At 45.7% G+C, this 25,271-nt stretch overlaps 5 protein-coding genes across 6 annotated transcripts; 3 read left to right on the top strand and 2 right to left on the bottom strand.

Moving 5' to 3' along the window:
• The first annotated feature begins 853 nt into the window (after positions 1–853).
• LOC311487138 (uncharacterized protein C17orf114) lies at positions 854–7,544 on the top strand. 2 transcript variants are annotated; one of them, XM_084543289.1, is made up of 3 exons: positions 854–1,667; positions 6,182–6,277; positions 6,367–7,544. In XM_084543289.1, the coding sequence occupies exons 2-3, from the start codon at positions 6,193–6,195 to the stop codon at positions 6,537–6,539; spliced, it is 258 nt and encodes an 85-aa protein (XP_084399415.1). In that variant the 5' UTR covers positions 854–1,667; positions 6,182–6,192; the 3' UTR covers positions 6,540–7,544. The 2 variants fall into 2 exon arrangements, with proteins under 2 accessions (XP_084399415.1, XP_084399416.1); XM_084543290.1 differs by lacking the exon at positions 854–1,667 and adding an exon at positions 6,055–6,080.
• Positions 7,545–7,603: 59 nt separating this feature from the next.
• On the bottom strand, positions 7,604–11,361 carry mettl3 (methyltransferase like 3). The gene is made up of 11 exons (XM_084543005.1): positions 11,164–11,361; positions 10,630–10,820; positions 10,072–10,533; positions 9,809–9,984; positions 8,950–9,160; positions 8,674–8,861; positions 8,545–8,583; positions 8,348–8,456; positions 8,121–8,186; positions 7,910–8,022; positions 7,604–7,816 (listed from the first exon to the last, which is right to left on the bottom strand). The coding sequence occupies exons 1-11, from the start codon at positions 11,264–11,266 to the stop codon at positions 7,702–7,704; spliced, it is 1,773 nt and encodes a 590-aa protein (XP_084399131.1). The 5' UTR covers positions 11,267–11,361; the 3' UTR covers positions 7,604–7,701.
• A 284-nt stretch (positions 11,362–11,645) lies between these two features.
• ttc5 (tetratricopeptide repeat domain 5) lies at positions 11,646–15,385 on the top strand. The gene is made up of 9 exons (XM_084543075.1): positions 11,646–11,874; positions 12,259–12,391; positions 12,482–12,693; positions 12,885–13,035; positions 13,126–13,217; positions 13,335–13,538; positions 13,869–14,083; positions 14,184–14,328; positions 14,418–15,385. The coding sequence occupies exons 1-9, from the start codon at positions 11,815–11,817 to the stop codon at positions 14,535–14,537; spliced, it is 1,332 nt and encodes a 443-aa protein (XP_084399201.1). The 5' UTR covers positions 11,646–11,814; the 3' UTR covers positions 14,538–15,385.
• A 6-nt stretch (positions 15,386–15,391) lies between these two features.
• On the bottom strand, positions 15,392–17,451 carry ccnb1ip1 (cyclin B1 interacting protein 1). Its single transcript, XM_084543192.1, has 5 exons — positions 17,429–17,451; positions 16,891–17,195; positions 16,638–16,784; positions 16,289–16,463; positions 15,392–15,726 (listed from the first exon to the last, which is right to left on the bottom strand). The coding sequence occupies exons 2-5, from the start codon at positions 17,185–17,187 to the stop codon at positions 15,560–15,562; spliced, it is 786 nt and encodes a 261-aa protein (XP_084399318.1). The 5' UTR covers positions 17,188–17,195; positions 17,429–17,451; the 3' UTR covers positions 15,392–15,559.
• Positions 17,452–19,745: 2,294 nt separating this feature from the next.
• Positions 19,746–25,174, top strand: LOC311486949 (uncharacterized protein; the record flags this gene model as incomplete). Its single annotated transcript, XM_084542983.1, has 3 exons — positions 19,746–19,821; positions 21,494–24,843; positions 24,959–25,174. The coding sequence occupies 3 exons, from the start codon at positions 19,746–19,748 to the stop codon at positions 25,172–25,174; spliced, it is 3,642 nt and encodes a 1,213-aa protein (XP_084399109.1).
• Between the last annotated feature and the right edge of the window lie 97 nt (positions 25,175–25,271).

Genomic DNA, 25,271 nt, shown 5'->3' with positions numbered 1-25,271 from the left:
CGCAGACTGTTTCCTGGGAGATCTGTGGCCGGCGATCTCATCTGGGTAACTTTCCACCAGACTAAATCCCTGCAACCAGCGAAACTGCCCTCAATAAAACCTCAACTGCGGGCCAGAAAGCTACTAAAGAGTAATAAACCAGCACAGAGGCCTAGTCCGTGCTTTAAAACCAGTCACAGGGTGCAGCTTTGCGATCTACGTGAGTCCGATGTGGAGGGAATTTTGAGGTGACTTGTTTTCACATGTAGTGTACATTACATCAAGACATGAGTAAAAGACAACCTGAGCCGGCTGCAACCAGCTCTGCGTGACTCATCTGAGCTTATGGTGACAAGGGAGCAACATCTGGTCACACCTTTATTCCTCGAAAGCATCATATACTGGGAAGGTTGTGCCAGTGTTCTGTGTTGCACTGAGTGGCCGTCCCTTTGATCCCAGAACGTCAGAGAGGCTTCTATGAAATGTTTAGTGCGTGAGCCAAGATACAAATGATTACACGTAAGTGTTCGTTCTGGGATTTGTGCCATTAGATAACTAGATGAAGACAGCTGATTGGCTTGAAATGTACATAAAAGTGGTTGTTTTTGGACGGCCAGCCAGGGTGATGTTTGGTTTGAAATTAAACAGGAAAAACTCACTCATGCTTACGCAGAAACCAGGCATGTCCCAAAGTGAGAGTTGAAAAAATCCACTCCAGCTTCTTCCTTTCTGTTTTTCATCCAGTTATGTTAAATCATGCCTCCTGTCTCTCACACTTTCATTATAAGTATATTTCTATAAATTTGTGTGCAGTAAACATACTTATATAGCTTATTTTATACACAAAAATGACAAAGAATGTGACCAGAACAGGGAGGAGGCGCTAATCTGTGTAAATATGTATATCTGTAGCCAGGGTTGTACCGACTAGTCGACTTTAAGCAGGAAGTCGACTAGTGCCGATCACATGACATTAACAACAGGACAAGCTTCAAAAAAGGTCAAGAATATAGATTTCATTGTTGCAAAGCATTACTTTCTATGATTTCATGTGACATAATCGACGTTCACCACATATTAGTCGACTTTAAAATAATCGGAAGTCGTTCAACCGCTAATCTGTAGTAGAATAAGGAGAAATGATTGGATTACGGGCTCTTGATCAGCGTCTAAGAGGTCAAATCACCTTCATTCATGAGCAATTTATGATCTGTCACTATGCACAGCTCCCGTGACTCCATCCTTCATGAGTGGCAGCTATTTATACATTTCTGACAATACTTTTGTGTTATCAGTGTCAACAAGTATGCAGATGGTGGCCAAACACGGCGCCATCAAAACGTGGGATGGGTGCGCGCGGTAGCAAGTGAGGAGAGTCGACGCACAGCACAACAGGAGGAAGGAGAGGAGAAGGAGGGAGGGTGAGAGAAAGCAGGCGTGTCCGCTCACCGCGCTCTGGGGATTAGCTATTTAAAGTTCAGGCACTACGCGCCGCCGAAACCTTTTCCACACTGTCAGTATAGGACGCACCAGGACGCAGATTTCGGGACGTGCAAGAACACAGTGGCGCAGACCGAGGCGCATTTTAATGAGGAGGAAAGCACATGAAGAGTGATTAGTCGCTGGAGAAATACCAACAATACCCCCTTTTTACTTACCAGTCTGCAAGTCTGCGTTTATTTCACCAGGTATGTAATGGCACATTTTCAACTGTTCTATCTTCTATCTAATCTATCTTCTCTTCCAATCTCATATTTTACTAAGGCAAGTGTCAAGGGTTATTGATTCTGGGTAAATCTGATTTTTTAAAAAACCTGTCAGTCAAGTTAGTTTTCATCTAACGGCTTAAATGTAAGAAGGGTGTAAGAAACTTGGAGAAGGAGGTGTGTCAGTGGGAGGGTTCCTCATTATACATAACACAGCTCAGTAATGTTTTGTTTTTTATGTGCCAGCTCCGTGTTTATGTGAGCGCCATAAACGCGTTCTGATGTCTGCTTTATCTCCATTTTTCAAATGAGGAAACGGGAGATGCTTCTACTTCCTGACAGCTCAACACATAAACACAAACACGTCCTTATCAGCTTATTAAGTGATGTACAGTACTCCAGATGAAAGCTCAGATTAGCCTGTCTGGCGCAGCTTTTCATTCAACCTTCCACGTGTGCGCGCACGGAGGCCTCCAGGAGCACTTTAACACTGTCCTAATCTATGGCACAAAAATAAGGTTATAAACTAGTGAGAGGGACGCGAAGAAGAAGAAGGCACTGAAGTTCATCAAATAGTGGGCAAAATGTGTCTTAAAATAAAACATGAAAGACGTTTTTTACAGTGTAAAAGTAGGCCTACTCACAGGTTAGGGACTGTACGAAAATTATTAAAAGCGGAAAAGAGGTCAGAAAGTTGATGGTGCTTTCTGACTTTTTAAAAATTTTCTTTAAGAAGGGTTGCGTCTTTTTACAAAATATTATTTCAACAAAAAATACACAAAATATGTTTTTTTGAAAAAAAATATATACTGGTGCCAGATATTAGAAGCGTCATCAAGATGAGAAGGTTTAAATAAAAGCTGTCCCATGACAATTTGTCAGTGTTGTGTTATTCTTGTATGAGTATTTCCTTAGTCAAAACACAGGGAGGACTTTTTCTTTTCACCGTGCACAACAAAATGTGTATAGACCCATCTATCCACTAGTAGATTTGTATCAGTGTCATGTCCCTAGGCCTGAAAAGTACGTGCATGTATGACAGTGCAAGTACAAAAACTTCAAATGAGTTTGCATACTGTACTTTTTATAGTCCGAGACAGTCGCAAGCTTGAAAACAAGAGCAAAACTTACATCTTTGCTCTTTCTCGTCTGACGAGAGCCTTCGTGGATTGGGATAAGACCAAGTCCCTAGACATACCGACAGCCTTTCGTCCAGGTTCAGGTTCAATGGGACTGTGGAATCTGGTGGTCTTCTGTTGTGTCGGCCCAGCACTGACAGCAGTGCCCTGGAAACGTTTCAGGGTAATTCCACAGCTCCTTTATCAGCACGTAAGACTCTCCTCGGTCTTCACGTCTTCACAAAATTTTTTAGATGTTCTGCTTTCCAGAGGTGAATTCATCCTCACTGGTTGATGACTTTGGCCTTGTGCAGTGAAGATAAAAGATTTAAGAAACAAAGGGTGGTGCATCCCATTTATTTTATTTATTTATTTATTTATTTTTGCTCTGGTGGCTGCTGGTAAATTTTTGAGCTAGACCAGTTTGCAACCGCTACCGATAATTTTCATACAGTCCCTAAACTCCTGCACTCAGAGCATATGTGGAAAATATCAACAAATTGCACTGAATATCAAAAGCAAAGGTACTGATTTTGCAGAATGATGTTATTCGCTTATTCGTTTACTATTATTGACCGATTGATTCATTATCAGACATTTAAACTACATTTAATCAAGAAGCAAGAGGAGGTGAGGTAAATCAGGAGGCGCCTCAGAAGAGTTTGATCTGTTATCGAAGCAATTTTAAAGCCGCTTTATCCACAGTGTCTGTCTCTGATGAACATGAATGAAAGCGGATTGTATGCTGCTATTAATGGACTACACACACACACAGCGCGTGCGTGGCAGGCCTGTGCAAAGCTTTGTGTTGAGGCCTGCGGCACGAAACTCCAGAGGCTGACAGCAAAAGGGTCAGCTGAGTTAAAAAAAAAAGGGGAGGATGGCTATCCCGTCACTGCGACCTTATGCGCTTTGCAGGTAACGTTTTTGGCAAACCAGATGAGCTGGGACCCCGCTGAGGTGTGCTGAGGCAGGAAGTTTGACTCCAAGCGGCTTAACCGCGCCATCAGATTTCCCTGTAAATGCACGCATGCACGGACATGCACTCAGGACGATGAAAAGCTGCGACACGTGAAGCGGCACAGGCGTAAACCATGAGCCTGGGGGGGCCGCTCGCCAACGTTTCTTGCGCAACGTTAAGCATCTGCACTGATTGAACGGGTGAAACCGCATTGTTCAGACCAGGAGGCCGCAGTTTGAGATAAACCCCCTTTTATCTTTCTTCCTCCTCGCTTACTGTAAATCCTCATTCTCAAACTGAAGAGCTGTCGTCTTCCTTGTCTGCTTTAGTCTGTTGTGTTTTGTTTTTCCTTTTTTTCCTTTTTTTTTAATTCTCCCCCTCCCCTCTGTGGTCAATGTGTGTGCCATCTGAGGTTGTTTTTCTGCTCCGGGCTCCCAGCCTGCTGAGTGCTGCCAGACCCCCACAGCCAATCATGATCTGTGCCCGAAATTCCTCACCACTGACCAGGGCCTTAATATATTGTGTGTGTGTGTTTGCATGCGTGCAGGGGAAAAATCTGGTCACTCTGTTCTGTCCCCGTTCTTTTCCTCTTTACAATGTGCAACCGCAGCTGTGAGTTCTCTTAAACATAATGGATTGACTGTGTCTGTTAATGGATAGGATTTCAGAGCCACACCTGAACGGCAATTTCAGCAGGTAACAAGCTCTCTCGGCGGGACTTTCACTCTCCCAGCCGGCGCGCGCCTCTTCCTCCCCGGCTCTGAGCGTATGTGCGAGCTGTCACGTCTCAGCGAAGCGTCCTCGCTGAGTCAAGCCGCACGAGGAGAGGAAACCTGCAGCAAACACAGAGAGAGAGTGAGAGGGAGGGAAAAAAAAGGGTACGTTCACCCTGCACCGCTCTCCTCCTTTATGTCGCAATCGCCCTTTTGCTGTTTGCCATCAGATATCCAAATCTGTGCCTCTGTGATCAATGGACAATGGGGCTCAGTGGATCACCAGGGGAGGGTTTTCCCATCAGACGCTGCGGTGACGGAACGGTTTCAGTGTCTGACCGCCTGAAAGGTTGGCCTTTTTTAAAGAAATGAATGCATAAATCATTAAATGCATGGCTGGGTTTTGAAATTCCCTTCCAAAAGCCCTGGACTATGACAATAATGAAAGTGTATACTAGTAGAAAACAACACCTTTAAGTAACTTAATGTGAAATAATATAAAAACAGCCTCTATTCCTACTAGTTTGCAGCTGTGGACAGATTATGAGACAGACTACCGGACATGTAAAAGGATTCTGACCAGTCGTAAAACGTTAAAGTCTTCGTGGTTGTTTTGCACCATGGGATCGAGGTTACGCAACCCTTGGCCACTATTTTTTCCCCCTATTTTTCTAAAAACAGACCTCAGAAGAGAAGTGAAACTATGCTCTAACTGTGCACACATCTCACTTATAATACACTTGACTTTTGCTCCGCATAAAACCAACTACCTCAAAGTAAACCTCGTTAAATGCTTTATGTAATGTGTTATGCATTTCCTCTCCTGAGAGAAGACTGATTACCTCTCCTGTCTTTCTCGGGCTTCTGGCGTTTTGTAGTTTAAGGGTTACATATCAGAGCTTAGGAACCTTTGCGACGGCCCTGCTCGCGCTTAAAACTGAAGCCACCGAGGCCCATCACCTCCCTCTGCTCCATTCCACCTGACCTATTTCTTAACCTGATTAGACTAAAATAAACACCTTTTTTTTTTTTTTTCATTCAAAGCAAATGCGGCTCTGCGCTTGTATGAGGCGCTGACCTTATCTTATCCCTCAGCGCCACAGATAGGCGGACAATGCTCGTTGAAATTGTGCCTCTGGCTGACTTGTAGGCCAAGGTCGACCGGGGCTCTGTGGCCGAAACACAGCTGTTTGGAGTCCAGACAGAGTGATACACGCCGCAATATTAAGCTCCTGCTGCCGGGACATGTCTGCCTTGCCGGCCGTGACTCGCCTCCATCAGATCACCTCTGTGTAATCTGTGTTTGGTTGTCAGAAGAAAGCTTATCAGCGTCTCCGTCTGCTGTAGTCCACTGACGTCCTTTCCCAGGATTAGACAGCGCTCTGGATGATGGTGATGATGGCGCGGTAAATGCCGACCGACTGAGTGTCTGGTTGCCGGGCCACCGTGCTATTCAGTGAAATTGTCAGCTTACATTAAGCTATCTTGCCACCGCACGATAGCTTAATGGTGCAGCATCATAATTCCATTAAAGTGTGACCTGGTGAGGAGACAGGGAACTGTCAGCGGAGACATGGTGTCACCGTGATAAGGCAGCTTAGATGTGAGCTGCGGAAGAAGGGAATATGAAAGTTTGTCACTGCTGCTGCAGCTGTTCTCAGCCATTTGTTGTAACCGCCTCCATGTCCACTCTTCTCCCCTTAGACGGCTCGGCCATGGGTGTGAAGATGCTGCAGTGCTTCCCTTTCTACAGACGCTGCAAAGAGCGCTGCAAGAGCAGGCAGTGTCCCCCAGCAGCAGGTGAGTGTCAGCTCCAGAAAAAGCAAACGTAGACCAGATGCTGTTTCACGGCGGCGCGCCCTGACCGAGCTTTGCTTTCCGTCTCTCAGTTCCCATAGAGGAGATGAAGCCACGCCTGTCCTCGACGACGTCCTGGGGCAGCGACAGCGAGGGAGCCGGAGGCCTCAGCCGGGGCTCCCAGATCTACTTCTCCACCAAGGCCAGGCTGTCGTTCAGACACCAGCTGGACAGCAACATCAACGCAGTGGACGCCACCTACTGAGAAGCCTGAGCCTTGCAAACGGACTGGAGCCCGATAGTTGAGCAAATGCATCTAACGTGACCTTTAGATGAGATCAACAGTAGCAGAGCAACTTTTTTTTTTTTTTTTTTAACCTCCTCACTGCCCACGCGGAACTCTCGATGTTTAATCTGATTCAACAAGGACCGGAGGGGAAACAGACTGAAACAGACTTGGGTTTGCAGTTTTCGTAAGAACCGGACCGTGCGAACCGACACTGATGAGAGAGAATATAGAGAGATGTTTACAGCATTCACTACCAATAAGTGCATTATCTTTTTTTGAAAACTTTTTTTCTACCATATTACTTTTTTTATTTTTATTTTTTTGACTACCTTTCTAAGCAGTTTTTAAGTTTGCCGATGAGATCATGGCTGTTTCAGGAAGCAAGAGGAGGCCGTTACCCTTCAGCGTGATGATGAATATCTAATCAGGCCGATTTCAGTTCCACGAATGGGTCAACTTTCTAATCCTGCTCTGTGACGCTAAAGCCCTGCGCGCTGAGGACAATATAGAAAAGAATTAGCCCTTTTATAAAGATGCTAATCCTAGCATTTAAATGCACAACGGTTATGATGGAACGGTGTGTGACATTCGCAGAACAGGTTTGAGGATGTTTTCGCAGATGTTCTACTCTAGTTTGCTCCTTTTCGTAAACTAAGCTCCTCGGCCATTTTGCTTCTGTCAGCTGTTTTGTTAGTCGTGCTTTTAATGTTTTTATAATTCATAAAAAAAAATCCTGTTTGTGTTATTAAAATCCCTGTTAACTGCCGGTTTATAAAATGAACTTGTGGTCTGTATTTGCCCAAAATGAACAGATATTGATCCAAAAGAGACGAAATAACATAACCCTCATCCTTATCTAACAAAGTAACAAAAAAATGTATTAAACTGTCTCTTGTGTTTTATTGATGGTAAAAAAAGAGATGTTTTTCTGCATTAAATAAGCGATTTACATGCAAAAACAAAGAAGAAATGAAACTGTAAAAACTGAAATTCACATTATTTGTTCACAAAATTTTTTTGACCAAGACGGAGACGGTGCATCTCGATGACGTTATTTATTAAAAAAAAAAAAAAAAAAAAAAGTATAAAAAAATAAAAACAGTCTTTAAACAAACTACCCCCGACACCGATCACGTCGTCACTGCATGTTTTTGGGTTTAGAGATGACGCCGTCCGGATAGCGCTTCTTAAACCGAGCCACGACCTCGGGATCCAGCAGGTGTATGCCATCCAGCTGGTTACCAAGGGTGACCCTAGATGGGAAGGAAAGGGGCGAAAAGTGACTTTTTTTGTAACGTGTGGGTAAAGTTAGCTGGGGTTTAGATTGAAGCCCGAGTGTGAGTTACCAGTTGGGCTGGACGTTGTGGGGTCGGCCAAAGAGCTCGATCTTCCTGGTGCCAGGCGAGAGTCTCTCTATCATGCCGTAGATCTCGTCTGGTTTGTGACTGGTGGAGCGGACCTGAGAGAGGAAAGAGAGAGAGAGAGAACACTTCTCAAACTCAAGGAATCACGGGTAAAGCAGTATGCATGTATGCCAGAAGATATATAATAGTTTACCTCAGCCACAATAACATCACAGTCCAATCCTCTGTTGAAGCCTTGCGGGTTTCCCTTTACACCCACCTGAAAAACATGTTTTACATTGAAGGCCGTTAATATACACACTTCTGTAAACTCACAGAAACAGCTCAGTATCTTTCCCCAGAACTACATCTGGTTATGGGCCAATAACAAAAGCTGCTGCCTCCACACTGAGGCCCAGGAGGGTCGTCAGTCAAACGCACCAGGCAGTGTTCCTTCCCGTGGTTCAGCCAGTGACCCGTCCTGCCTGTGCGGATGATTCTCTGAAGCTGGTTGGTTTTCACCCAAATGATTTCGTCCACGCGCTCGTAGCTGAGAGAGGAGAAACAAATAAGGTGGCGTCCCTAATAAAAAGATGACTTGATGAGTTTGAACTCCACGTGCAAGAGGTAAAACTTACCCCCAAAGACTGAGGCACTCTCTGCCCAACTCCATAGCCCTGTAAGAAAGAAGGGAGGGATATGTTTGACCGCCATGTAAGAATTAAGGTTTAAATATAGAAAGAGAGTTGTTGGGTTGTTTTTGTCACCTGCCAGTGACCCAGAGGAAGAGGAATCCGTCGTCCTGTAGGATGGGGATGTTGAGTTTTCTCATCTCATCATCAGTCAGAGTTCCATAGGGCAGCTCCATGTGGATGTCCCAGGGAGGGTCGGCCATCACTACCGCAAACTTACCCAGGATGGAGACGTCCAGGTAGCGGATATCGCAGCAGATCCACTGGGAACCAAAGCAGAAGAAAAAAAAACAATTTTTGCGTTCATCCCGTCTCACGACATCCCGCTCAGCCGCCTTTCCTCTCGCTCACCTGCGATGGGAAAAGTTTGCCCACGTCGCTGTCCGCGTCGCCCTCGTGGAGGCCCAGCTCCGTGGTGCCCGCCTGGGGGAGGAGGCTCCCCTCGGCCTCTGGGGGGCTGTCGATCTCGTAGTGGACGTATTTACAGGTGTCCATGTGGAAACACGTGTTTAGGAAGGAGCAGTCGCCGAGGCTCTCGTCTGTGTGCTTGTTGATGATGCGACTGGGCGAGAAAATATATAATGAACACCACAAAGTCAAGGGGGACCCGAGTTCTTTTATATTTCTTTAACTCAAACTGAGTGTCCATGCAATCTGAACACTTTTCGAAAAGATCAAACAGAGAAAGCAGAGCGTTCTCTTTATCTAGACCAGAGTTTTCCAACTTTTATAAATGGCACCCCTAAGCTGGGCCACTGAACATCTCACACTGCATCTATACAATCACCCAATAAGGTCTGTGTAATAAACCTGGAATTTTTATCTGCAAATTCAATCTAGCAATGACTGTTCAGGCTGATATTGGTCTGGTTCTAAAGTAATTATTGTGGACCAACAATCTGTACAGTGTCAGTACAGCTTTAGACATTATTTTAAGTGATTAGTATTAAAAATGCAGTGCTTAGAATGATTACAGTGCCACCTCCAGGTCAAAAGGAGTATAAACCCCTAATTACATGATTTAGGTCAGCCAGGACAACGATGAAAATAAATTACATTAACTTTTACCGTTTGTATCCAGTTGCATTCTTCATTTCTGTACATAACCTAGCCAGCGGAGTCAAAATCAGCTCAATGCTGTCTAAGAAATCTGTGCCTAATCTAAAACTAGGTTAACAGGCTAAAACTAGTTTTAAAAGCAGGTACTGACCGGAAGTGTAACTTAGTGCATGGTTGAGGTGTGTCTCCAGAGCGAACGCACTCTTCTTTGGTCCCATGGTCGCAGAACTCTTGGACCTGTGCTCGGCCACGAGACCTGAACTTTTCCACGATGGACTGCTCCTTGGCTGTGCTGGTGTTAAGCAGCTCCAGAATCTCTCTGCTCACCTGTAAATAAACAATATCCACATACAACCTCAGCTTCCAGAGTTTGAAAACCTAAACGGCCGTAATAATCCTCCCTCTCTCTCTCACCTTCTTGCTCTGCTGCTCCTTGGTGGACTGTTGGTTCAGGAGGCTTTCGATCTCCATGTCCACATGAGATGACTGGCTTTTACTGCTCCTGCCCTTCTTCTCAGCCCCGCTCCCTGACGTCGAAGGCCCGGCCATCTGCGAGGTGGAAGCCGGAGTCAGGGAAATGGAGGACAGGCGTGGAGGAGAGGCAGAGCTCTGGAGAGAAGGCGAGAAGCCTGCAGCTCTTTTGCTGAGTGTTTGGTCTTCTGCTTTTCTCTTGACTCCAGTTCTCTGGGCTCCGGCCACAGACCCGATCATAGCCCATAGTTTTGTGTGGTCCACGGCTACCACAATGGTGGCGGGGGAAGCGGAGGAGGAAGCAGTAGAAGAAGCTAAGGACGGCTGTCGGACCTCGATGAGCTCCTGAGCGGAGAATTTGAGCAGCAGACTTCGGATGCATCCGTGACTAACAGCTGTTTCGGACTGTGACGAGAAACAAACACAACAGGAGGAAGTCAAACGAGGAAGCGCTTTCTTTTTTTCCCACACAAATTTCTGTGCTTTGAGACAAACACTCACACTGTTGAGTTCATTGGTGATGGCAAGGGAGTCTGTTGGCAGTGAAAGACTCAGATCAGACAGATATCCCAGCAGCCTCTTCTCAAGGTCGGGGTCTGGTGGTTTTTCCGTCTCCTCCTGAGAGGCGAGTGGAGCTGACGGAGTGGGGCTGTCACTCCTGGCTGTGGAGGCATCAGTGCTGCATCCACCATCTGCAGGGGAAAGGAGAGGAGAGGGGAAAATTGTTAAGTTCACATATGAGGTAAATAAAAAAAATGATAATAAGAATATAACAAAATCCAAAGAATTGAATTAATGGATTTAAATTCCCCATCACATGAGCAAACCAAATATTAAAACTAATGCTAAAGCACATACAGCCTTACAGGTGGCCTTACAGTAAATCGTTACAAATAATGCAATTTGAAAAACTGCATCTTGGAGACTAATCTGTAATGCACAACATAAAGGATTAGGCAGTAATATGGATGATGATTTCTTGCAGGGCTGCAAACAACTCTGTGAACAGCTACTCCGTGCCTGGCCTGACCGTACCCGCGGTCATCTGCGCCGGGTCTTTCCGTCGCCGCTGCAGCCTCTCCCGCAGAGAGTCCAGCTGCTTCTTGTGCGCCTGGATGTTGCTCCACGTATCCGACATGACGAGCTGGGTGCAGCAGCGACGCAAGCAGCGACAAAAGCGTGGCTGTTGACAAAAGTGTGAAGACAAAAGTTTAACACAGTCCGCCCTTTCAAGAGAACACTGTATGGTACCGGGCGAAAAAGTGTCGGACCAGCATCTTAACCGACAGATTAAACGTTCCGGGTAACTAAAGCCGCTTTGACCATTGTTGCTACTTACAACTACGGTGTCTGAAAATATTTATCTCTAAATAAATGGCGACCCGTCGATTAACTTGCTATTACATTTTATTTGAGTAACCAACTAAAACAAAGTCTCATTGTTTATCTTCAAAGCCGGACTCATTTTGTGTACGGACTACTACTTCCGGCACCACATAATCCTGTTTCCTGTGCCAAAACGATAGCTTTTCGCGATGTTTTCTGGTAGAAATTACTATTTTCTGCCAGCTTGTAGACATTAGAGTCTTATATTTAACATTTGTTTTGTAATTTTGTGCAGTTCGCGCCCCTCTGGCGGCTGCTGCCGTCGCTACCAGACTGTAAGTGCTCTAAGGTAAAGCAAAGATGGCGGAGGAGAAGAGTGGTGAACCTGGGATGGACAAAAGCGAACTGCAAATCATGAAGGTAAATCCCCTCGACAGTGTCCTGCTTTTATTCTGATACTAAAAGTTTCTCGAGCCTTTGTATTATCTTTTTGACTTATCTTCGTGTCAGTTTTGTGTGTGGTCAGCTGGACGTATCGTAAACGAGTCGTTACTATAACAACTGGCTGAAGCTGTCACGCTAACAGATCTTTTTTGTTGTCCAGCTTTTATTGATACTGTGTCAGGTGCCATACGTTATATTCTAGATTTAAATTTAAAAATGCAGGTGCCTAATGTGAATAGTTACTAGTCTATGTTTTGGTCCATCTTTGTATTCTACTTCATTCAGCTTTTGTCATTCAGCTTTTGTTGTGTCAGTGACCTAGTTTTCCAGCTCTCACCCTCCCATATTGTTCCAACACAGGAGCTCGTGGATGAACTGTACAGTTTCAGAGATTGCTATTTTGAGACTCACAGTGTGGAGGAAGCTGGAAGGAAGCAAAGCGATGTCGCGCAAGAGATGGAACAGACCCTGAAGAAGCTGCAGGAGAAAGAAGGTAAGTGCTGCATTTCCTCAACAAGCAGTTAGTCTTTGATTTGCAGGATATCGGTCACGCTGACGGTGTCTCATTCACGACTCCCAACAGAGGGCTTCAAACACAAGGCAGAGTTTTTGCTGCAGAAGGGCAGGTGTCTGAATGTGGCTCCGGACTTCAGTGCTGTCGCAGAGGAGTGCCTTTCCCGTGCTGTTAAGCTGGAGCCCGGCCTGGTGGAGGGCTGGAACACACTGGGGGAGCAGTACTGGAAGAAAGGAGATCTGATTGGTGCCAAGAACTGCTTCACTGGGGCCTTACAGCAGGTATGATGAGAAAAAGAGGAAGAAATGTTTGTCTACAGTGTTTTTTTATCCAAAATCTAATATTGTAATCCTCTCTTACACTGAAAATGTTTCTGTTTCTGAAAAGTCGATTTCTTTCTCTTCTCTATCATTCCTTAAACATGAATCATTTATGAACTCATCAGTCTGTGCTTTGTCTTCCACACTGGCAGAACAAGAACAAAGTGTCCCTACGCAACCTGTCTATGGTGCTGAGGCAGCTGCCAGCGGCTGACAGTGCCGCACAAGGCAAGCAGGTGCTAGAGAGTGTGGACATGGCCCGACAAGCTGTCCAGCTGGATGTCACGGACGGGACGTCCTGGTGTGAGTAGAGACTCCTCAGTAAGATACAATGATGGACAGTGCTGCTCAGGTCAAAGAGAATATGAGTATTTTATGTTATTGTTTTTACAGATATTCTGGGAAATGCTTACGTGTCCTTGTTTTTCACATGTGGACAGAATCCACAATTTTCTCAACAAGCTCTAAGTGCCTACGCACAATCTGTGAGTACACATACATACACTTAAAGCACAAACACACTGGAGCACTGGGCATATCTGCATAGTTAATAAATCTGTTTCTGCACTTGTGTGTTTTATTCCCATCTTACCCTTCTGCAGGAAAATGTGGACAGAGCTGCCTCTTGTTACCCGGAGCTGCATTTCAACAGAGCTACTCTGTTCCAGTACGAGGAGATGTTCGGGTCTGCGCTCGGCGGCTACAGTCGAGCGGCGGCGCTCGACCCGGGCTGGGAGGAGCCACCAGAAAGAGAGAGGCAGCTGCTGGAGTACCTGGAGAAAGTCACACAACTCATACAGAACAAGGCGAGAGAAAGCGCTGCAGACTTGAAACTACATCACCGAAATCATTTATTTGTATGAAGAGTGGGGGTTAGATAATGGAGAAAATAGAATTTAAATGGAGACTGAATATGTAATTATGTGAAAAATCATGAAATCTGTCTTAATATAATAATTATTAGATAGTAATAATGTCACATCCTTTATTTTTTTGTATTTATGTTTTGTGTCTAATGGTCTTTTTTGTTATATAATAGTTGTCAAGATACTACACAAACCCGGTTTCTACCACAAGGTGGCAGCAAAGCGCAGCTCTCTAACTCCCCTAACTTTCATGTCTGTCTGTATCTGCAGGGGAAGGTGAAAGCGCGACAGTTGCGGACGATGCTCTCAAACCTCAACACATCAGCTTTGGGTCCCTGCTCGTCTCCTCAGTTTCGGTCCCCGGCTGGCCGTGTTGGCAGTCTGGAGCCCCGAACTTTTTCCTCCCTCGCGCATGGCCACAACGCTGGGGTGGCCGCCCTGGGAAAGGTGGTGTTCAGCCTGGCCTCCGAGGGTCGCATGGCCTTGTGAGTGCAGCTTTAACATCAGTCCACTTATGCGCATACATTTTGATTGAGAATTTTTATAGATGGAGTTTTAATTTCTTGCACTCTTCTTTTTCTCCAGTACATTTGGTATGATCGACAGTGAGGAGAACTGTATAGTGGTGATGGTGTACAACACAGCCAACAGCTGGGGCGTCCTGATAGGTGATTCTGTAGTCGTTCCTGAACCCCAAGTCAAACGACACAGTATAACCCATAAAGACAAGGTAACTATTAAGTGCATCCTGTTCACCGTTTACATCATAACGTCTGTCTGAGAATCTTACACTTTTTCCCCATGTCCTCTTCACGACAGTCATTTGATTTCCGAAGTATACGAGTGCTCTCTCCTCTGCTCCTCATCGTCAACGGCAAGAAACAAAGCAGCCAAAGTCAAAATGCTGTCTCGGTCAGCTACAAACCCCAGAGTGAATGAACCAAGCCAGGACCAACAGGACCAAGAATTTTTGCTGGATTTGGAAGAACGTTTTACATAAGTTTGTGCCTGCTTTACGTCTAGTTTTGTAAATAGAGGTCCACCCTGTTACGTTTGTCTATATTTATAATTTTTTTTTTTTTTTTACTCTGTTGATGTTGGGTTAAAGGTGGGATTATTTTGTGAATGAATGAATGTGTGATGTCAGAAATGTGACTTTAGTTTACCTCCTTTTAAAGTCAACATTGTTTGTTTAGTGTCTTAAACTGGTGGGGCAACTTTTGATCTGAAAAAATACATTTGACCCGTGTCACATTAGGAAGAGCACAGGCGTTACTGATAACGCTGGCTCTGTGCTCTGTTCAGATGTCCCAGTATGGTGTGACAATGTGACAGTTCAACAACTACCATGTTTAGCCGTTCTTATTTAACACATAGTCAAAAACACGCTCTGGCCGTCTTGTTCAGCCAACTGCTTTGGTTGTTTACTATGCAGAAACAAAACCATTGACATCCAGACACTTCCAACAAAGAGCCAATCAGCAGCTCAGGTTTAGGCCAGCTTTCTTCATTGCTTTGTTCAACTTGACAAACCTGATCAATCAAACCGTGTATGACAGAGCTCCTATCTTTAGTCATACAGTAGCATAAAAGGACACCAGTGAAGGAAATGTGTCTCTGCAGACCTGATGTGGCAATAAACCATGTTCCAGTGACATAGTGTAGTATCTATTTCCACGCTACATGATATTTGTAATACATCTGTTCTCTTTTCTTCAGCTGGTGTGACATTCAGCCTACTCCCCTACTTTTCAAATGTTAATCACAAAATAAAACGCTGACAGACTGTGGAAAGGTGGCTGTATTTTACTTGTACTGAAAATGTACAAAGACGGGAATAAAAGTTAACGGTTCAGATTTACAACCAGAAATGCCACAAACAAGGACTTTCGAAATAAATTAATAAAAGTATACGGTGCAACAGCAACCTGAAGAAGAGCGGCTAATAAGACCCGTTCTTCTCAGTGCTTACTGATGAAGGGCCGACCTCTGTCCCTGGCAGGGGAGCCGAAATGGAAGAAGGTTCTGGCTCCGTCACCCTCCAAGCAGGAAAAGAACCGACTGTCCCCGTCAGAGCTGATGGAGGGGAACTGAGGGCTCCTCTGAGGGGTTGCCTGCCGAGCCACCCCTGTGTGAGAGACAAGAGGTTTGATGGATGTCCGTCATTGTTATTCTGACTAAAATTCCCTTACACAGACAATCGGCTCATTACTCCCGCTGCTCTGTCTCGATGAGCACTCCTTTTTAACAAAACACCTACGCATGTGTCTTCCTTTGTGCCATTTAGCATTGTCCTTGCTGCGATCAGTTCCTACTCTCATTAATCAATTAGGTGACAACGTCAAAACTGACTTAATGAAAATGTTTCGTTCTCATTTATCGTTCATGTCAACAAAAGAAAAATCAATACTTAAAGTTATATTTGTTTCTTAGCTGTTCAGTGATTAAAATGTTTAATTAAAGGCCAAGTTGACAATGTACATTTTAACAGAATCAGGCTCTAATAAGCAAATATCAAAATCTTTCATTACATTTGACCTTTATAGATCAAAAATGTTGTCTTGTCAGTCTCCTGAGTGTTTCTGCCGTTATCTACAACTAACTGAATTTGAAGCCTGACCGTTTATTAAGTCTGTGCACATATAAAGACCTTAAAAGACAATAAATGAAGGACAGCGTGCTGTTATTACCAGGGTGGAAGTCTTGATGTGCAGGCTGGGGCAGCGCATCTCTTTCCCCGACGCCCACCACCATGTTACGCAGCCTAAGAGAATCGTACAGCCCCTGTAGTTTCTGGTACTGCCTGTTCCTCTCCATCAGCCTCTCAGATACCTCACTGTACTTCCTCTTATACTCCTCCATCACCTGACCATTAAAATTGACATGTTCTATTATATTGTACTGCAGTTTTTTGCAGGTCAAATGCAACCAGAGGCTTTTTTTCTCAGAATGCAACAGCAAAATCTGAACAATTCTTAATGAGGGTCTTCATTGTGTAGTATTATGTTATGAGTGAGCACTTTAAGAGTTGTAGTTTACTTTTTTCAGGGAAGTGATTTCCCCCCTCATGGCGGCGAGCTCCAGTTCTCTGCTTTGGTTCTGCTGGGTCAACATCTTCTCCATCTGCTTCAGCTGTGTGTCGGCCCGTGACAGACTGTACTCTTGGTACATATGCTCCTGATGGACCTGTAAACACAGACACTAATGTGATAGGTGTTGTTTTAAAAAGAGGAGACATCTTGGCTGACCTAAGCGGACAACGGAGGTTTGGAGAGACGGAGAGAAACTTGACCTGATAGCTCCAGAAGGCCAGAGCACGGGCACTGATGTCCAGAACGATGTCTGGACGCAGACCTGCCAGCACCATGGCTTTGTACTCTTCAGAGGGAGACAGCTCCGTCCTCACAATGTCCAGCTTCCCGGACAGCGCCGAGGAGCAGGCCGGGCAGATGGCGGGGGAGCGGCTGAACTCGCCAGATCCATGCTGATCACAGAAAACGTGCGAGCAGGCTGTGACCCAGGCGAAGCCGCTCAACTTGGTCCGACATTTGGGGAAATTGCATAAGAGGGTGTCGTCGCAGAGAGACATGGCCAAGACTGTGAAAGGTATTGTTAGTAGACAGGTATGACAAATATAAAAACCACTGAGAGAGAGGAAAAAAACTCTAGAGAGTGGGGTAGTTAATTATTCAAGGCTCTATGGAGGAGTCAAAAATCACTAGTTTTGTTATTGGTGATTGTTTTAATGTGAAATTACACTTTAAAATTAAACAGTTCTTGGTCTTTGGATAAGACATTATGAATATTAGTGATATAAAATATTCCATTACCTTTAATTTCCCAAATATCCAAACACTTCAAGAAACGTCCAAGTTGTTATTTCTCCGAAACGCCAACTCCCAGGGATTTTTATTTCTATGGTAACAAGATTAGTCAACTCTTCAGTGTTTTACCTGTACTAGGAATTAAACTACTGCGAAAGGAAACTCCTCTAACAGTTTCAAAATAAAATAAATTATAGTTTAATGCCTCAGCTGTTACTTTATTTTATGTAGAACTTCAGCTGCCTCGAACTAGGCTACACTAACGGCCATTAGTTGCTAACATTAAAAGGGTAGCTAGTAAAAGCTAAGCGATTTTAGCCCATTTGCTAAAGCTAAGCTAATTTAACTGTCACGTCAGCTCGCTATTTTAACAAAACACCTTGATGTTTAATTATATATTTTGTTAAACTACGTTTAGACGCAAATGCCTTCATATATAGCCATTACGTCGATATTAACGTCTGTTTTAATAGACAACGGACAAAAAAATATTACCAGTAAGTTTTCACCGTTTTCATTCCGTAGGTGGCAGCAGGTGACGTTAATCTGATTGGCTGATCGCGACTCAGTCTGCACCAATCAAATGTCAGCAGTTGAACTCCGGAAATGAAACTTAAATAATTTCAGACGAATCCAAAATAAAATAATAATAACAATAAAATAACAAAATCAAAGTAATTATATTTGTTGAAGTAAAACATTAAAATGCTTATATTTTAATATATCATAAATAAAATATTTAAAGATAGATAAATAACCTTATTTAAACTACTTTTATTAAATTTGGGTTTTTCTTATAGGCTTGTATTTTTGTTGTTCCGCTACTATGGCACTAAAAACAACCTGTTTGACTCCCAGCTGCATTTTCTGCAAATGATATTAACACGCTGGACTGATGTCAGTTTGTTGTTGCTTTGAGCAGGTTAAACTGTAACCATACAGATGAAATAATGCCCCATTTTCTTACACCGCTTCTGAGTGGATAGTCTATATGTATAATGTGAGACACCTACTTAAATATGGCCCCCCTCCGCCTCCTCCACCTCCTCCGACTTTTCTCTCTCTTGCTTTTATCCATTTCTCCACGTGGTACAGGAGCAAAGGCGGGGGGTGAAAGAGGGGCATTGTGATGTGCAGCAGTGGATCCGGGGGTTCATAGTGAGAGAGGGGAGATGCTCACTCAACTGTGTCCAGCTCGCCATTGTCAAAGATCCCCATCTATTCTCTGCCTTTTAAATAGAGCTCCAGTGTAAGATGCGTTTTTTGGGGAGGGGAGGGAAGGCGGAGGGGTATTAGGGCTCGGTGATAACACACGAATTACATGCATGCATGTGGAATGGATGTGTGGCCCCACTTGCGCACAGAAGCCGCTCACTGCACTGCTGTTGATAATTGGCCCTATGGAAATCAAAGGTTAGAAAAATCGCCTGCACAGTCCTCATCTAGCACAATAACAACACCGGGAAGGCTGATTTTTGACTCTTTTTGATGGAAAACATCTGCCATTCAGTCATTACAGGCCCACGTATAATTTTATTATTAACCTACTTCTCTTATTTTTACAAAGTAGGCTGTAGGTGGAGCACAAATGGGTCCTATAAGCAGGTGGTTCATAAGTCACCTGTTGGATTTATGTAGCTGCATCTTAATTATGCCCATGATTTTATTCACCCATTGTCGTGATTAAAACATTTATCTGTAACAAAAAGCCAAATCTTACGCCCATTTTAATTTGTTTTTTTAGGCACCCAACGGCTTTGACGCCATTGTCATGTTTTATTGAAAGTTTATAGCTGCGGCGTGAGTGTGTAAAGAAAAAAATAAAGCTGGCGAGAAAGAGAAAGAGGGAACCAGGGAGGCTGTGTGTTATACGCCATTGAAATGCAAATATCACAGAACAAGGAGTGGTTTTGTGTGTGTGCATGGTGTGTGTGTACGTGTGTGTGTGTGTGTGTGTGTGTGCTCCCTGTATGTGCATGCAGCGGGGCAGCAGTGGGAGAGGAGGGGCGCAAATTGGACAAGTTTTCTGGGGGAGAGGAGACTTTAGAAAACAGCCACACACACGCATTCAACGGTGGCTTCATATGACACGGCGGAGCCCGGCGGATTTCCAAACACCATTCTTTTTAACTTTCCTCCATGAGAGACCGCTCGTTTAATGCAGATCAAACACGTTTCATTCATTTTTTAAAGCAAGGGTTTGAGGGAACTGCACCGCATCTGAACTTTGGATGCGTTCAGGAGCTCGTCCAAGTGCGCAAAAACGTGCCGAGTGCCATTCAACCGACTGATGCCCCCCTCTCTGTTTGACTCGCCGTGAATCATGTCACGCCGGAAGCAGAAGAGACCCCAGCATCTCGTTAACGCGGATCCAGGGGGCCCGAGGCTCCTCTCTCAAGGTAAAGAAAACATTTTCTCTCCAAGTGTGCATGCGTTTTTTGTCTTGATTTTCTAGAGAGATCGTATAAGGCAGGTAGCCTCATGAGTCCGTGTTAAAATCACTTTCAGAGTTTGAAATTCTTTGAAGATATTTACCAAAGCAAAAGTTCGGGTTTAGACTTTGGTCTGTATTGTTAAGAGCGGCTTTTCTTTTTCTTTCTTTCTTTTTTCTTTTAACTTTCACAGGTTTATGCATGCATGACCAAATTCTAAAAGCACCTGATTTAACAGACTAAAAGTTTCACATTTAGGTTTGTCAACTACAGAAACCTCCTGCTTAGTCATTTAGTCCAGTGATCTCTATTAAATGGAGGCCTTGGGCACTTTGGTCAGGGCCAATAAACTTGTCCCTGTGAAGTGAATGGAGTAGGATTAACATTAACATACATCTGTGGCCATTTTCATGTGCCATTCGTCCTCTAGGAAACCAACAGGCTGCTCAGCGCTGACTGCTGGAGGCCTTTGATTAGTATAGAGCACTCTCTTATTTGTTAACAATAAGGTGCATGGCTGGGGGGGAAGGGAATGCAGTGTTTTTGGTAAAGATTAATCTTCCACCCTTCTATGCTCTTCTTCTTTTGCTCTCATCCGTGCTTTTTTTTCTCCCCTCATGCACCCCTCTTCCCCCATTTTCCACCTTCTCAATACTTCCCTCCCCTTTCTTTCTCACCCCTCAGTCCTATTGACTGTATACTCCTACTCAGTTGGGGGGTTGGATGAGGAAAAAAAAAAGTTCTCTTGCATTGTGCTGCAATGGGATATTGCAGCTTCAAGTGCATGCACCAGCCTCTGCAGGTAAACTTTTACAAAGGAAGGTAGAAGTTTGGGCAGTTGTGTTTCTTGCAGGTTCACGTCTGTTTATAAGTCAGAGGGAAGGAATTTCTCTGAGGTACAGTCTTTCATTCCATCACTATACCTCTCCAGGAGGGAATGGTTAGTTTGTCTCTCCATTGTCGTTACCCTCCCCCTTCTTTTTCTTTTTACTCTTTCTCACTCTGTGCTCAAGATTTTGAAAGAATTTGACCCCTGAGCGGCAGAGGTCAGATTAGTTGACCAATCAGAGTGTCTGGACAGTGCCCAGAACCCTTAGCGTGGCCTGACCCTTGACCTCCACTGTGACGTAAGGGGGAAGGGTGAATAGGGAGATGAAAGACGTAACTGCTGTAGGGAGGGGGTGGGTTAAGAGGGGTTATGGGTTGTCTTGGTGATGCCCATTGTCCTCTAAAATGTGTTGCCATAGCAGCAAGGTGGTCTGTGAGCTTTTTTGTGTGTGCAAGATGTTTGAGGAGTTTTGCTCCGCAGAGCACAGATTGAGACAAGACATTACAAAGACTCATAGACTGTAGAGTTTCGTCCACTTGTTTATTTGCATGTTCGAGGCCATTTCCTAGCAGGCATTTCTTTTTGATGCTGAAACTGTATCGTTTTGTTATGCACACAAATGTGCAAACTAAAATTGTAAACAATAACTGGAAGCAACGGGACAAACATTCTCTGTAACCGAGGCAGAACATTTTAATGAATTTACATGAGTGGATATTTGAGATTGGGTATTGCACAACAATGGAAACAAGCACAAGTTTTCAGGTTTTAAAAAGTTCTCATCATTCTTCTTTTTCTGTCAATCCGCAGATGACCACCTGGGCATAAAGTCGCCATCCACATCTCTGGGCTCAGAGGTAACCTCATCGGGCTCCTCCTCATCATCCCCCACCTCTCTCCAAGACTGCCAGCCGCCTCTGGCCCCTCGCCCTTCCCCGGGAGGACTCCACGCGCCTTCCTTACCCAGCGAGAGTTCGCCTCCGCCCCACTGGCCCAGCCACATCGCCTCATTCACCACGTCTCTCCCCAACACCCACTCTTCCCTCTCCCCAGACTTTCCTCACCCATCGCTGTCTTCCCAGACTCACTCGCCCCCTCCCCTGGGTCAAACCTCTGGTTCCCACAGCCTGTCCCACCAAGGAAACTCCCACTCCACCATGACCTCCCCGCCAATGGGCAGTTCGGCCACGACCACTACCTCCTCTTCCTCATCCTCTTCTTCTCAGTGTGTGCCGACACACCGTGGCAGCTCCAGTCCAGGTCAGCAGCAGTCCTCCATCTCACCAGGGGAGCAAAGGCAGGTACAGGTGTCTCCTACCCTGGCAGTACTGTTAGAGGAGCTGAGGGTTTTACAGCAGCGCCAAATCCACCAGATGCAGATAACAGAAGAGATCTGTAAGCATGTTTTAAGGCTTGGAGGGGCGGTCTTTGGTCAAGATAATAATGCACAGGCCAGCAGTGCAGACACCTACAAGTCTACAGGAGCAGCATCTTTATCACCAACACATCCTTCCACTGCTACTGCAGTAACCACAGCCTCATCACTTTTGACTGGCCTTCCATCTTCCCTCTTCCCGCAACCAGCCGTCTCCAAATCAGGCACTTCACATGGAAATGGAAGCAGAGCTCCATCCTCCTCTACCTCTTCCTCATTATCCTCATCTTCTTCCTCATCTATTGCAACTTCTCTCAGCTCCTCTGTTGCCTCCCTACACCCACTGTCCCTTTCTTTGGGCCTCCCGCCGCGCTACCTCCATGAGAAATCTTCTAACACCTCTTCATTTGGTCACAGCAATGGCATTAGTTTCCCGACTCCTCCCCTTCCTACCACCAGCCATTCCCAGGACCTCCAGTCCAGCTCCTCCCTTACCTCTGCCTCCTCATCAGGACGCCACCAGCATGTCTGCCGTTATTGTGGGAAAGTGCTAAGCAGTGATTCATCGCTGCAGATCCATCTGAGGTCACATACAGGTGAAAGGCCCTATCAGTGCCCAGTCTGCTTGAGCCGTTTTACAACCAGAGGGAACCTGAAGGCTCATTTCCTGCGACATAGAGAGCAGAACCCAGAACTGTCCCTCTCTCTGCTGCCCCCAGCACTGTCAGAGCAAATGCAGAGTGCCCCGTCGATCCAGAGAAGGCGAAAACGGAGGGCTGACGATGATGAGTCATTTAATGCAGTGAAAGGAAGTGTTCCTGGGATGAATGAGAGCATGGCTTTAGGATTCCTGTCTGGAGCGTCTTCTCGGCCCTCACCTTCCTCCTTACCTCTTCCCCCCTCAGTGGACATGGCACTGCTGTCCACAGCCCATTCATTGCTACAGCTAAACAGAGCCTCAGTTGCAGCAGCTGTCAGCGCATCTAGCACAGCACTGTCAACTTCCTCTTCATCTTCCTCCATGAGCAGTCAGTTTAAAGGAGCAAAGCAGCAACGCTTTGATGAAAACACTCCTCCTCACTCAGCCCTCCATGCAGCCTCCCCATACTCCCAACTGGCTCACCTTCCTAAAATTCTCTTTCCTGGAGGAACCTCCCCTCACCACCTTGCACTTCTCCGGGCCCCGGGCCACCCATCCACCTCCCACCTCACTTCGCCTCATCAGCTGCCTTTCCCTTTCCCACCTTTCCCCAAACCATCCACTTCCTCTCCCTCCTCATCCTCACCCACCACATCTGTCCAGACCTCAGACACATCCAAGTTGCAGCGTCTGGTACAAAAGCTTGAAAGGCGGCCACAAGGAGGTGCCTCTTCCTCCTCTTCTCCCTCCACCTCATCACAGACCATTGCTGAAGCCAATGGGGACACACAGGGCCATGACCTGACCACCACCTCCAGTGCCTATCGCAGGGAAATGTTGGCTGCTCTTGGACTAAGCCCTAGTGCTAATGCTACAGGACTACTGACCAGCCAGGGAGTCTCAGGTTCAGGCACTACAACTACCACAACGACCCCTTCTCTGCCCACAGCTCAGGCTAATCAGTGTACCGTTTGCCTGCGTGTCCTCAGCTGCCCTAGAGCTCTTCGTTTACACCAGGCCACACATCTGGGTGAGCGTCCGTTCCCTTGCAAGCTTTGTGGCCGTTCCTTCTCCACAAAGGGCAGCCTCAGGGCCCACCTGGCCACTCATCGTGCAAGACCGCCCAATGCCCGTGCCTTGAACTCCTGCCCTCTGTGCCCACGCAAGTTCACTAATGCCTTGGTTCTTCAGCATCACATCCGCTTGCATCTAGGAGGGCAGATACCACCTGATGAAGACATGCCACCTGAAGATGGTGCAGGAACAGAAAGTGCTGCCTTTGATAACGGGGAGAATGACTCCAATAGTTCCCCATCTAAAGCACCCCAACTACTTCCTCTGGCCCTAACAACTGGCTCTAAGTCTCTAGTTGATGCTCTCAACTCAGGGTCTACTTTTAAGAAATCCACCACTAATAATGCCACTTCTGTGAAGATGGAAGAAACTGAGGGCTCAACACCCAGCATTACTCCACCTCTGACCCGTAATCCCCCTTCAGCGGGAGCAGAGGACCCCCTGCGTCTAGGCGACAACGCCCCAGCTGATGGTAGCCCAGTGAATCCCTCCACGTACTCTGAGGAGGAGACCCACACTGACCTGGGCAGCACTAGCCCTTTCAAAGCATCCTTAGCCAGTTCTCATTCAGCTGCAGAGAATGGAGATTCAGAGGCCGATGACACCCCTCTTTCACTCTGTGTTTCAAAGCCTGCTGTTGAAAATGACAAGCTGCAAACTGGGGTTAACAATGATGAAATCTGCTCCACAGATGAGCCCACCACAAGTCCCAATTCTAACCCACAACCCCCCACTGCAAATCCTGTACCTGAACTCACCCCTCCTGTGAGCCCAAAAGTAGAAGCAGAAGAGGTCAGTGGCAGCGTACCAAATGAGTCACAGGAGAGCAGTGCCTCCCACAGTAAAGGGAAGCGTGAAACCGCCACACCCAGAAAGTCCTTGCAAGTGTTGGATTCAGAGATGGAGAAAGACACTGTAAAGGAGGAGGGTTATGATGTGCCAGAAAAGCCGTCACAGGACGCTGAGCCCTCTACTGCAGCACCAGCAACACACACCCAGCCTCCTCGCCCAGACAAACCCTACAGCTGCTCCCAATGTGGAAAGGCATATGCCAGCCGAAGCGGACTTAAGGTAAGAATTAGAGAGGATTCGATGTTGTTTGAAGATATTTAAGTTGTAGTGTATTTTCATGTCTTGTTTTGTGGATATTTTTTATAAATGGCTTTTATTTCTGTCCCATCAACAGGGGCATATGAAAACACACCCTGGAGTGCTGTCTAATACTCCCTCCAAGGCTCTAACCAGTGACGTTGCAGAGGATCGCAGTTCAGCCAAAAAGGATGGACAACAAGACGAAAAGCGAGGATTGGATAAATCCCCTGAGAAAGATGACAGCACGGACCCTGTACCAATTGGCGTCGGTTCTGATGCGGCTGGCGAGGCCACGGACACTACCGCATAGGAAGTTAGCATTGTTGAACGGCTGCAGTCAGTTTTTAAACGGTCCTGACAAGGGAATGTATTTTTATAATAGAATGAGATTTGTTTTCTATAGTTAT

Source organism: Chelon labrosus, assembly GCF_963514085.1.
Source record: "Chelon labrosus genome assembly, chromosome: 1".
Classification (NCBI taxonomy): Eukaryota; Metazoa; Chordata; class Actinopteri; order Mugiliformes; family Mugilidae; genus Chelon; species Chelon labrosus.
Note: the sequence above shows the minus strand (reverse complement) of the source record. Positions and strands in the feature narration are given on the sequence as shown.